The sequence below is a fragment of the Leopardus geoffroyi genome, chromosome A2 (assembly GCF_018350155.1).
Source record: "Leopardus geoffroyi isolate Oge1 chromosome A2, O.geoffroyi_Oge1_pat1.0, whole genome shotgun sequence".
NCBI lineage: Eukaryota > Metazoa > Chordata > Mammalia > Carnivora > Felidae > Leopardus > Leopardus geoffroyi.
The window spans coordinates 35,293,254-35,307,276 of record NC_059331.1 but is presented as its reverse complement, the minus strand read 5'-3'; the positions used below and the strand labels follow the sequence as shown (position 1 = coordinate 35,307,276).

The 14,023-nt window shown below is 40.4% G+C and overlaps 1 protein-coding gene and 1 long non-coding RNA gene across 4 annotated transcripts in view; one reads left to right on the top strand and one right to left on the bottom strand.

Moving 5' to 3' along the window:
* Positions 1-12,714, bottom strand: part of TAFA1 (TAFA chemokine like family member 1) — a 513,047-nt gene extending 500,333 nt beyond the window's left edge. For 2 of the 3 annotated variants that reach the window (XM_045493478.1, XM_045493480.1), the window contains exons 1-2: positions 12,605-12,714; positions 10,504-10,624 (exon numbers count right to left, since the gene is read on the bottom strand). In XM_045493478.1, coding sequence (XP_045349434.1) covers positions 10,504-10,621 — 118 coding nt within the window. In that variant the 5' untranslated portion in view covers positions 10,622-10,624; positions 12,605-12,714. Of the gene's footprint in view, positions 1-10,503; positions 11,016-12,604 lie in introns of those variants that run through there. The other variant, XM_045493479.1, reaches the window with a different exon arrangement.
* LOC123605841 lies at positions 9,168-12,703 on the top strand. The gene is made up of 2 exons (XR_006715927.1): positions 9,168-9,973; positions 11,374-12,703. It is a non-coding gene; the product is annotated as an uncharacterized LOC123605841 (long non-coding RNA).
* Positions 12,715-14,023: the final 1,309 nt, after the last annotated feature.

Here is a 14,023-nt window from a genome sequence, read left to right as displayed (position 1 = left end):
ATTGATGACCTGGGCCTGTGATAGATGGAGGGCTGGAGATTGGCAGCTTGTACGCCATAAATCTGCTCTTACTTCTAAACAATCCTGGGAGTAGCTGTCAAAAATGTTGCCCTACAAATATTCACCCAGTGACCTAGTTTCTCAAGCACATGTCTGATACATGGCATCTTGCATTTTCATCAGATAAAAACACATAAGAAGCTACAAAAACAATTCACCTAATAAGACCTCATCTGAGAAGCTTCCATAGCACCTTCTCTTTGTCTTATAACTTAACACTTTATTTCAGAAAAAAAAAAACAGTTTTATTTTTATTTTTTGCCATGCCACATATTTCTTAATTCAGAGTTATACATAGGGCTTCTCTACTTACAACTTCTTCATTAAATATTTGTGTTCAGACTTTCCTGCCCAAAGTACACCAAAAACATGAAATATCCAATTCCAACCTGTTTCCATTTCCCAGTGGGAAAATACTCAGTTAATAAATATTTGGAAAGATACACTTAGGAATCACTAATTATTTTTATAAAATAAGATGAGCCTATTAACATGCTCATTTGTTATAACATGATGTCCTGTGGTTATAAAAACAAACCAAAAATGTTACTTATCTTGAGAACTATTGTTATAGAAGTTGACAGGCAGTATTAAACAATGTCACTATATAAGTGTCACCATAGAAATAGTTTGAGAGTGATTACCTTTATATGTTTTCAAATATGGATATACATTATTCATTTCTGAACCACAATTCAAGAATGTCTTAAAGTCTACTCTTTGGTAAGTCTAAAATCCAAAACATGCAAATATGCATCATTACAGACTATACGGTTAATGAAACAGGCCACAGCAAATTTAATTGATAATGATGAAACTAAACCAACGCTAATTTATAATTAAAAAGCAAAGACCACAGCAATTGAAAATCACTAACAACTCAAACAACACTCAAGTTACACTGGTAACAAATTATCCCTCCCCAAATTGCATGAATTCTAATTATTTGCATGCAGGCACTTTGCAATGTTTCCAAGAGCTGGCAGCCAGTTTTCTTAATAGAATACTGAATTAAGAAAGCTCAGTAAACCTTAGTTACATGTCATTCTAATAGAAGGATAATTCAGTTGGTATACTAATAAGTAGACTATTCATATACAAAATGAATGCACATGAGATCTTAAAAGCAGAAGAACAGCAAAACACAAAAACAAACAAACCAAAAAACCCCAAAACAATGTTGAGTTTCAAGATAAATTTATAACCTACTAGTGGGCTGCAGATTGCATTTTGAAAACTTTAATAAAGTATTAAAATTCAGCATTTTACATAGGCAATAGTACTCTGCCTGATGCTAACCTCTGTTTCATTACATTTGTAGTTTATTCCTTCTGTCAAACTTTAATCCAAAGGAAAATTAATTTATTTTTAGCTAAGATTCAAAGGAGACCTCTTTTCAGGCCATTGACTTCATTATATAAATGCTCTTTGTTTATCAGACTCCCAGGGATACCAGTTAGTAGCTGTATACAAAATGCCCAGAGACTCAATGCTTTAGGCATGTTGGGGATAAGTCAGGAGAGGCCAAAACTGCAGGCATGATTTTAAAGCAAGCCAAGAGAGATGTGCATAGAATTTCCCCTTTTAGCCCCACTGCCTTCACCTTTCTCTACCCTTCTTGCATAAAAGGATTTGAGAAATTCATTAGAAATCAAAAAATGTTGGAGCTGGAGATAATCTTGTCTGAGGTCAGACGCTAACAGCCTACAGGTGGGATATAGCCGTGAGTCAAGTTTTGTCTGGACCACCTGACATTTAAAAGATAAGGAAATTACACATAAGATTCTAAGTTCCCAGCGTGCCTTGATCTTTCGGATGATCTGGTCACACTGAGCCCATTTTGGGCATAGCTAAGGATGCAATGTGCCCTCTAGATGCACACGTGCTCTTGAGCTGCTACGGTTGTCACCATTTTGTAATGTCTGGCCCCTAGGCGGATCCAATCATTTTTGTTAACTGGTCTATGAAGGTATTTGCCTTGTCCATCTATGATGGACAAGAATATACTTTATGTTTGCAGGATGCACCGATGGCCTCTTTGGGACATCTATACAAAATACGAAAATCATTGTTTCCATCCACCCTCTTACTGGAGGCCTGCAATCGACAACTTATGGGAGATCTCAATGCTCCAGTATCCTACCCCTACTCTGCGGCTCCTTTCTCATTACCATTCCATATAAAAAAGGCTTAATGTGGTGTTTTCCTGCCAGTATACGCATTCTTAAAGGATGTAAAGTTCTTGCCTAGTTGATAAAAAAATACTTATTGAATATTTACACAACATTTATTCAGTGAGAAGTATGATCTGCCAGCCTGCTGACCCTAATCTAAGATATATTATCAATTTCGAGAGCACTGAAGTGCTTTTTCCTCCTACTGTGTGGTAGCTCATCTAAACCTGGGGGCTGACATACTGTAGTCACTTCAGAGCCTATGACTCAATCCATCCATTCTTCATCTACATTCAGGGGAAACACACACACACACACACACACACACACGCGCGCGCGCGTGCCTTTGGGTGTACACAGACTCAGCTTGCATTTATTCTTGGGTAAAACAGAAGCATGCCTAAAAGAGTAGGTCTAGTCAGGACACAGTAAAGGTAAATACAGGTGATGGCAACAGCAGAACAATGACCTTGGCTGAGGATGGGGCTCTTCCTCCCTTCTGGACTCTGGGTGAGATTTGGTTTGACTCCTTCCCTGCATGGAGGAAGAATCTGCTTAATGAATAGCCACATCACTCAGCATATCCATCCATCTTCTGAGAGAAAATTGCTGTGATTATATCATTTGTCTTTTCTTTCTCTGAACCTTTATTATATAAAGATGGGGGAAGGAGAAAGAAATAGTGTGCCAACATGGTCCCCTAAGTGCTTTGAAGACATTATCTTTAGAAAAATCCAATTAGTTTACACAAATTGTTAACAAAATAATTCATTTTCTTTCTACCCCAAAGAAAGGAAAAATTGCTGTCTGTTGTTATTTTCTCCCTGCTACAAAGATGAAGTGAATTTTTCTCTTGCTATCAAACAATTTGAGAGCAGCAGGCCTTTCCTTATTTGCTAAGTGAAGTTTCTCTTCAGTCCCTGAAGACCACACTTACAATATTTTCTAAATCCATAGGAAAAAAACCCATGCTGTGACTGAAAACCTTAGGGATTTAATTTTGTACTAAATCCCTAAGCATATTCTTTGGATTATTGTGATTAATGGAAGTGCTGTCAAATATTAAATAGAGTAAAAAGCTACACAAAGATATTGTAAAAAATACACACACACACACACGCATATGCTATACTGACAATTTAATATTTACATCACTCTCCATTTGAGGTATCTCTGAATTGCAAACATGCACACATATACATATACATCCATACATACGTACACACTCACACACAAGTAGTAACAGATGAGGGGGAGGTTCAGATTTTACCAGAACATTCATTCCTTCTTCACTTAATAACGTAACAACTATTTTCTGAGCACCTATTATATGTGAAATTCCTTACTAAAAGTGAGAGATAAGAAGATGAATAGCACAGGTTTCTAGAATTATTTCGGGTCACGCTTCTCAATGCATGTGATAAGAATAGATACTTGAGACATTGCCCGAGTAAAATAAAAGTGTTTGGAAATTTTTAGTTCAACACAATCAAGTTTCCTATCTGCAAATCTTTCCAGAACTTGTATATACATTACATGCACTGCAAATCTCCGAGAGGAGAACATACCAGAGAGTCAGTACTGCCCCAACACTTAACAGCTTTTTTCCAAGGAGCATCGTGAGGGTACAGCATTTTGTGAACTGGAAAATGCTGGCTTAGACATTTTATTGGATTAAGGCTCTAAAAAGAAAAAGGGCCTCATGACAATTTTGTTTTTCTTTCTCCTTAAACTAGGATCAGTGTGATACATTTCTTTTTTTTTAATTAAAAAAAATGTTTATTTATTTTTGAGAGAGAGAGACAGAGCAGGGGAGGGGCAGAGAGAGAGGGAGATACAGAATCTGAAGCAGGCTCCTGGCTCTGAGCCGTCAGCACAGAGCCCCACGCAGGGCTCGAACCCATGACCCATGAGATCGTGACTTGAGCTGAGGTAGGATGCCCAACCAACTGAGCCACCTAGGCGCCCCAATACATTTCTAATTTTACCATAAAACTCTCTACAGCTAATATTTTAAGTTTCTTTTAAAAAAGTAATGGATACCCACATTAAAAACAAATCCATAAAACATGTAAGTATAGGAAATAAAAAGTCTAAGTCATTCTAGCCTAACACCAGGTTTAACTAACACTATATAGGGAATGTTTATATACTTTCTGACATTATTTTATGCCTGCGCTAATATTTTTTCCAAAATTGTTTTGAAACTGTATATTTCGTTCCTTGTTTTTTTCACTCAGCAGTACATCATGGGCATTTTTCCTTAACAGTGCATATAAATCCATCTCACCCTTTGCAGTGGCTACATTGAATCCCACTGTTCAGGTGTACAATGACTTACTTTACCAAACTCCTTTTTTTTTTTAATTGTTTTTTTTTAATGTTTATTTATTTTGGAGACAGAGCATGAACGGGGGAGGGTCAGAGAGAGAGGGAGACACAGAATCGGAAGCAGGCTCCAGGCTCCGAGCCGTCAGCCCAGAGCCCGACATGGGGCTTGAACTCACAGAGTATGAGATCGTGACCTGAGCTGAAGTCGGACGCTTAACCGACTGAGCCACCCAGGCGCCCTACCAAACTCCTTTTGATGGAGATAAAACTCTCCTCCAACTATTTGCTGTTAAATTAACAAAATCCTAACATTCACTTTTCTAAACCCGTCCAATCGTTTTCTTAGGATGAGCATACCAAAATGGAATTACGTAGGATCTGCACATTTTACACTTTGGGACACACTGCCGAATTGTTTTCAAAAAAATGGTATACCAAGGTATACAATCAAACTTTGATATTTTCACACAGCTTAAAACTGGAACAGTTTTTCAAAAAGTTCAAGGTGTCATCTCAAATGAACTTTAAGAAATTGACAGTTGAACTCTAATGTTCATTTGGGCCACTCCTAAATACTTGTTTTCAGTGTGGTATAATATTTATTTTCCTTAACTATGAATTGAGGCCATAGGCTCGAGCTCACGTAAATAACAATATTCATATAGCACTGTAATAATTCTCCTATAAATTCATGAGATTGACAGGAAATATTTATTTGCATCTCTACTTGGTTTGGATAATTTGAAGTCTTATCAAATGTCCATAGCTGACTCTGAGACAAGGTCAATATCATCAATCAGATGATCAATGGATTATCACTAGCACGAACTTACACCAAATAACAACCTGTCTGCTCTAATCCTCAGGTCAATTCGCTACACTTAGCAATCCAGTAGTGGGTACAAATTCTTAAAAAGCCAACATGCAACCACTGTTGTTCTGACAATTTCTTTTATATTATAATTGTAAAACAATGCTTTATTGTAATGTGCCAGGGTATTCTAATGCATATTCCTTAAGCAACTTGCAGTAAAGTAATACTGAATAGTAAGGTAAAAACAAGTATAAGATATACGAGAAAGCTTTTTAATATTTTAACCAAAAACACCACACTTTTAAATGGATGGTGATATTCCCTATGTAATCATTAAGTCATAAACGAATACCTCTAAATACACAGTTTTGCTTAATACAGTTTTAAATCAGGCCAAGTATGAGTTACATAGACAATTCTATTAAGTGTAATCTTTCCATATATCATTTCCATATACACCTATCAATACAATAGCAGCAACTCAAGAATAAATGATTCATTAGGCACTTAAAACTTCTTGTCTCATGTAATTTATCTTTATAATTTTAAATTACAAAAGAATCCCAAGGATCTTTTCTTACTAAAGTATTTTGAAATGATCCATATTTCATTAAGTTTCAAGAACAACCCCCCACACACATACCCACACACTCGAAATTAAGTAACCATTAAACTTACTGTCATAATTCATATATCCATAAGGGAGAAAAACTAATTCTAAATTTAGATAGTTACATCCAGCGAACCATTCATTCTTTTTCACCTGTTACACAATAACTAACGATCACAAAGAGTTGAAGCTGTCTTTCTTAATTACCTGAAACAAGGGAACACCACTTTTGGGTTTTCGTTGTTTAGTCTTCCTTTATAAAATTGTGTGTGTGTGTGTGCGTGTGCGTGTGTCTGCGTGTGTGTGTGTGTGTGTGTGTGTGTGTGTATAAGGGCACAGGTATTCTTCAAGTTATCATGGCAATTTCCGACATCATTACCAAAATAAAAACTTGGTTTGACCAAATATTAAAATATTGACATTACAAATCTGTTAACGTACAGCTCATTTCACACATTTGTGTACTTTTAAAATTCACTTCCATTTGATTGACTATTTTAATCCTCCTTAACTAGTGAGTAAGTGAAAATAAATGGTGTGTTCCTAATACCTGAAATACGGAAAAGAGAAAGTACTTTGGGTCTACAGGGAAATCTATTAAAACCAGCCCGTTTTCCAGTTAACCTACTCTGATTCTGTTTGTGTACTAACCCACTGTACTGAGAAGACAGATCTCAAATTCACGGGCTCGCAAAAACATTGTCCCGATTTCATGTTTTGACAGCAGAAATTGGCCCAAATCTCCAACCATTTCCCCTACAGGACCCTGGCCGGCTGGTGCCATCCAGGTGTGGCACAGTCTGACAAGGGGAACGTCGCGTCAAATTCCACTCATCTGTCAGTGTAGTGGATTATTTCTTGAGAGACTGAAATTGGCTACTTAGGGTGGGAAGACCATCAATCTTACTGTGTAAGGGCTGGCAAAGGGGCTGCCGGTAAGAGGCTGGCAAGAGGGGGACCAGCCGCTCCTAAGCAGGTGAGGAGGCAGCTGTAAAGCCTTCCCTCTCCCCCACTCAGGGCTCTGAGGGAAAGATGTGTCATTTTTCACATTTCCCGGATACTTGGTATGCACGCTGTGTCCGCCTGCTCCTGCTTTATGAAAGAGGCGATTTTTCAAGCTTAGGCAAATGTGGCAAAGCTCAGGGTCTGCCTGGTGTCTCATTTTTTCTCATCATGTCACTTGTTTTAACTGATTTGAGAAAATGAGATTATGTTTTTCCTTTTTGCTCATTTATCCAGCTATTTATTTATTTATTTGCTCATTTAGGGGTGGATTGTCACAGATAACCGGTCCTGATTTCTCTCTTGTTTTCATACACATTTCATTAGTGTCCCTGAAGATTTAAGGCCCACAAAGGGAAACATCACAACTCTCATCACAAGAAGCATATATTTACTCTTAAAATCAAAACAGATTGTATTAAAGGAGATTGTATTTCTGACTGAAAGAATCTAGAATATTGCTATGTCCAAGATCTATCGCTTTAATCTTCGCAGCTATTGTTGAAAACCCAAGAAAGTTGAATAAACCTATTACGTAGAACAATTGGACTTTCACTCTGATATCATTTTAATCTTTCTGCATCGAGAAAGGAGTAGATATAGTTTCTTAATTTCATCAATGAATCTGAAATGGATCTCAAATGTGTAAGCATTTCAGTTGAAATTGGTTTGGGCACTAAAATTTCTTAGGGTATTTGACACACGGATCAACCACGCATTGATGATGATAAGCAATTTCTATCAGTCGACAGTGGAGAAAACAAACACTGAGTTTCATTTTAGTCAGAACTTAATGTTTCTCAGTTTAAGATTATAATATTTTGATAACGAGCCCCATAAGGATTTACTTACAAGTAGCATAGCCATAACCCCTGACCAAAAAAACCTCATGTATTAACTGATTAACGGAGATAGTCTAAGTGAAATCGCGCATTGCAAAGCGTACTATATTTCACAACTATACAAACTGAGTGTAACAGACACATGGCATTTGGTGATATATTCTAGCAAGGTATCAAAGAGCTAAAAAAACAAACAAACAAAAAACATTCACAAGAGTAAAACGAGATTTTTGTCCCAGGTGGATTATTAGCTGTGTGCCCAGCAAAACTTGACTCATTCAGCGTTTCTGACAAGTACCTTTGCAGTCCATTAAGGGGACACGTCAGTAATCGCTGATATTTATGAAGAGCTTCACAGGTTTGCAAAGCACTTCCGCAAAGACGATTTTATTTACGCCCCCGTAATATCCCTAAATGGGAAACTGGGCTCAGAGAAGAAAAGTGACTTTCCCAAGGTCATGCCACCTGATGTTAAGTCACGGAGAGGAGGACCGGGCCGAGCTCCACACCAACCAAGGACACCACCGACCGCCTCTGCCGGGGGCCACCTTTCAGAATGGGTTTGCAATTTAAAGGAGTCCAGGAATTAACATAGCTTGGAAGTTTTCACAAATTATGGAAAACCGTTCAGACCTCCTCAAAGAGGCTACCTGGCATGACCATTCTGTGCCCTGGGAGGCATTACCCCCTCCCTGGGAAACAGGGCAGGGAGGTGACATCAGACCGTCCTGACTTCCACTGGCAGTTATTGGCTGTGCCTTCTCGCACTAGTCACCAGATCCCTCAGAACTTCGGTCTCCTGGGCAACAGGATGGGGGGGGGGAGGGAGCGCAGCGCTACGTTCGGGGCGGTGGGATGCAGAACCTACTTGCATGGGGACTAAGACAACGTGACACTGTGCCTGAAACACTCACAACAGTTACGTCTGTTAGGAAGTCTTATTGTTCAGTATTACAATGCATGAAGATTTCCCGCGTTATTTGTACGGCTGTAACAAGTCAAAGGCATTTTCGCCACAACAGACTGGCGATTAACTGACTAACCTGAAGATTCCAAAACCTACGTTTGTTCTTCCTCCACCTCGGCGCGGAAGCCTGGGGGTGTGGCGGTCCCCGCTCCGGGTTCAGGACCCACGAGGCAGAAATGCGAGCGCGCGGCAGGGGCGGCAGAGCGGTTTCTATGCCCGCCTGCAGGGGCACCAGCGCCCGCTCGCCTTCCCTCCCAGACCTGGGGCGTGGGGAGTGAGGGTGGCTGGGGCCCAGACGCAGCCCGGGGTTCAGGCCGCCCCCAGCCCCTCCCCCCTCCCCCGCCCCCGCCCCCTCCCTCTCCTCCCACGGTGGCCCGGCTCGTGCGGCTCGCGCGCTCCCCTGCAGCCCGGTGCGGGCGCGCGGGAGGACCCAGGGCTGCACCCTCGCGCGCTCCTTCCTGCCAGCAGCCCGGAATCAGCCGGGGGAGGCAGCAAGCGGCGCCCCGGGAGATGTTGCTGGACGACTGTGCCCAGGAGCCCAGGATTGGTGCCCAGGCCGCTTGCGGAGCCAGGGAAAGGCTAAGGCGTGGACGCTGGACCGCGCAGCTGGAACAAGCCGAACGTTTGGGAGGAGGCCAGGAAGAATTTGGAGAGGGGCTGGAGGGCTGGGAGCGTTTCAGAACTGAGGATCTGGAGCTTGCCGCGCAACTAGTCCCCCCGAGCCCGGACTTGGGGATGAGGGTGGGGGGAGGAGTGGGGCGGGGGGGCGGGGACAGGCGCAGGTGGAGGGGGGAGTAAACCAACGCAAAGGCCGAAATTAAACAGAATGTGGAAAGAAATCTTTTCTGACAACCAGGGAGGGTAAGGACAATCGAGCTGGGGGACAGTAACGAGAAAGGCAAAGGAGAAAAAAAAAAAAAAATCCAGACTGAAGAGTGAGGCCATGGAAGGATGAGAAATGTACTTTAAACAGAAAGGCAAAGAAAGAAAAATGCGTCCGGAAATCAAAATTCAACATAGGGGGGAAAATCAGGCTACAGGCAACGTGTTCCTGAAAGTGTCAAGAAAAAGAGAGAAAGAGAAAGAAAAAAAAAAAAAAGCCGCCGAACAAACTGGAAGAACAGAAAGTGAAGGGAGAAAGGAAAGGAGACAAATTAAACCAGACAAGAAATAGTAAGTTATTTTTAAATTTCTTTCTCATTGACAAACTACTTCCAAAGTTAATTTTGGCACATACATCCCCCCAAAATTCTGAGCTGCATAGACACCGACATTAGAGTATCTACACTTAGATAGGCTATCCCAGGAATATATACACATTATTTTATTGGTAGCAAAGATCATGTTTTGCCTCTAAAAAATCCTCAAGTCTTGCAAGTTATCCCACCTTGTGCAGAATATTTTGCTCTTGGCCAAAGTACCCCAAAAAACCATGACTTCTACTTTTTAAGGCGTGAGGAAGAGGGCAGCGAGATCTCAGCGAAGACCTTTTTTTTGTTTTGCCTTTGTTTTTTTCCTGAGAAATTAATAGAAATACCTCTGAGGCATTTTAGGATCCCCCCCAAGCATCCAGCCAACAATATGTCTTGGAATTCAGAGGCAAGCTGCCCGCATCATAGCACTCTCTGTCACTTACATTCCACCATCTGTTAAGGTGACAGCAGCGAGACTGGAGGCTGCATTGGAGCCAGCTTCCGACTTACCTGGTCTGTGCAGGTGGTGCTGCTGGAAGGTGTGCTGAAGGGTTCCATGGCACAGGAGCACTGCACAAGCACTTATCCACAAATACAGGACCCAGGACATTGCAGAGACCATTGCCATTCTCTAAAGACAACATGAGACAGCAAGGATTACCTCCAGCTTCAAGCCCCCAGCTCAGTCAGTCCCAATGATGAAAGAAGGAGGGGGGGGGGTCTCAGACGTCATGTCCCCTTTGCTACTTTGCTGGCTGGAATTAATAACCCAGCAGAGGTCATGCCATGAAGTGGGACTGACGGAAAGCACTCTCCAAGAGATCGTGAATTCTTTTTGAAATTCTGCAAAACCCAACTCCAAGGCTTGCCAAAACACAGAAATAAATTCAAGTTTTTGCCTTTGGGTTAGGCAGTTTGCAACATAGTATCCTGACTATACATCCTGTTTTGCGCAATGATCTTTAAACTATAGTTATTCCAGGCAGTGAAAAGCTGCAGACTCCTGTTCCTTCTAACTTCATTGTAAGTCTGACATAAGCCTGAAAGGAAAGAGTGGATTCTTTTTTTTTTTTTTTAATTCTACAGTCATGAATTTTTAATCATTCTGCTGTCTTCTAAACTAAGTAATCATTTCTCAGAGGCATGTTGTAATCTCCTGATAGAACCGGTCTTTCTGGCTGGACTTAGAATCAGAAGGAATTGTCTTCAGCCAAAATGAGTTTCAGATGCAACATCTATGCTTCTATCCTAGAGCGAGCCATAATTTACAATATTGCTTTGCCTTCTAAGATCCCATTGTGGCATGTGTTGTATAGTGTTGATGAATATGCATATACAGGTGGTGTATGTATTTATGGATGAACATGTACCTTTTCTCAGGCGCTGAAACTTTGACAGTCTTATCTGCACCTATAAGGATCTTAGGAGCTACAGAGACTCAACTGTGCTACATATTGTCCAATTTCTCAAACAACACCTTATGCTGCATTTCATATTGCCAAATTAATCAAACTTGAAGCATCGTCCTTACTCAGCCAGTGATATGGAAGCATTTTCTCTACGAGAATCCAGTTAAGTGTATGCTTTTCTCTTAGAGCTCCGGAACCCAGATTGTTCCTTTTTAACATTTTCTACTGTCAAATTACACACTACAAGTATTTCAACTATACGTTTAAAATCTGCTAGTGACCTCCCAGTGTGGTTTCTTTATTCACGGAAATTGGCACTCTTTCAAAAACTGTGATGTTCAGAAAGCAGAAAGATATATATATATATATATACACACACACATATACACACACACACATATATGTATATACAGACATAATAGAAGATAATTTATGGGCTTTAGGAGAGAGATGCAGTCTTTAAGAAGGGTTTAGGACTATAATAGACAAATGGTGACAACCATAATTAAGTGCAAAGTAGGAAAACATTATTTGCAACAGCATGGTGCCTTTCATGCCTCACTCTGTGATTCAGATGGACCATTCACTTTATAATTACTTTCACTGCCCACTGTTTACTTTTGTAGACAACAGATTTGGCTTCATTGTCTTCAGAACTATCAATATAACATAGATGCATTCTCTTCAGCAGAGATAAATAGCAACACCCCTTTTGTGAACCTTGAAATGAAGGCGTTTGGGGCCTTTTTCAAATACCCTGCAAATTGTCGAAAGACAAAATAGAGGTGACTGTGGCATGCATTGACTACTTGTGAATTTCAGTTAAAATGCACTAGGAATTCATCTCAACTTGCAAAAAGCCTACCACAATCAAAACTTAACAGTTTTTCAATGACTGTGCTTTCTCTTGCTCATTTTTTCACCCACATATATTTTAGCACTTAAAAAGATTACTGTGACTTCACATTTGCAGTATTTTCCTTCTTTTTCCTTTTTTAATTTAACTTTCTTTCATTCTTAGCATCACTTCCAAGGCTCGTGCATTATCACTCTCGTGGCTGACTCTCACCAAGAGCTTGTCTCCATGTTAATAAGTGTCTTCCACCCAAATAATGCATCCAGCCTTACATAGTTCTCTAGATATGACTGAACAGGTTACAAATCTGTTTTCTGAATCTTAAATCCTTAAAGAGGCTTCTTACCTGAAAAATCCAGCCAAGAGCAGAGTACTCTATTAGTGTTCATTGGAAAGCTCTAACACTTTCTAAAATCCATCTGTGCACAATTGGAGTTTTTTTTTTTTTTAAAAAAAGAGCTTCCCAATAATCTTCTTTGTCAGGATTAAAAAATATGTTTTTTCTTCCGATGCTATTTCCACAGTAAAGAAGACATCGGGTGCATTCAGACTGTATTGTCAGAAAAGGAGCCAAGGTTTGAGGGGTGGAAACCTTGTCATTTTCACCTTTAAATCATCTCCTGGCGTCACCTCTGCCTGATGAGACCTTTGAAGGGATGGTGGAATAATGTGCAGTTTCCTGATGAGAGTCAGTTTACAGTTAATGACGGACCATCCCCGGTCCTGTGCATTCAGGGCAGAGTAAGGCAGCAAAATGCAGGAGCAGGGCTGCTATACGGTGCTGTAAGTAGCAGTAGTCTGGTAGTCTGTTTCGATACATCCCTCCTCTGTAAAGTATCACATGTCTTAAAGTGACATTACCCTCTATTACAGCTACAGTGAATTGTAATGCCTGCCCACTAACTCTTCAACAACTCAAGCAGCACTTTAACACTGTATTGCCTGGTATGTTATGTAGAGCTATTACTGATGCCTTTCATTTGCCAAAAGAGTGAAGAGGGAAGGAGAAACAAAAGAAAAAGCATTCTGCTAATATTGATAGTGTTAATGGGGGTTAGACTTGTAACAATAAATGCGAAAGTGAACTGCGAGCCATTTCGTACCTCTTCACGTTCTTTGAACCAGTACGTTAACCAAAAATATTGTTAGGCTTATACAAATTTAAGTCTGTCGATTGTTTTGGCAGCTAAATCTGGGAATATGGTATACTTGGAATACAATATATGCATAAGCCCGATAAAAACCTTCTGAGGTTTTTGAACATGTTTAATAAATAGAAACATGTCATTTTCAGCATCAAAGACTGGGTTATGACAAATAAATATGCTCAAGGCATTTTTTAAAAAATTTCCCTCTCCCTCCAATAACATGCTGGTGTGGGGAGAGAAAACACTCAGAAATTGGATATTTTGTTTCTAAGTACTATGCTTTGGACACTGTCTTCTGTGGAAACATAGTGTGATTGTACCTGAACATCAAGGATGCACGCAAGTTGACCTAGTTTTCACTTACAGACTGCATGAGCACTGATTCTCAGAAATACTCATTCAGTTATTTCATGAATTGCTTATAAAGCACCTACTATGTGTTAGACACTTGGACAAGGCAGAGAACAAAACCAATGTGGTCGCCACTGTTACAGGTCATACTGATGAGGGAGCATGGGACAAGCTGAGGGCAAAAACAGGCTGGCACCCCTGCCTCCCAGGTGGAACATGTGTCATATTCCTCAGACACTCCTGGCTACCCAAGAACAGAGGAAGGG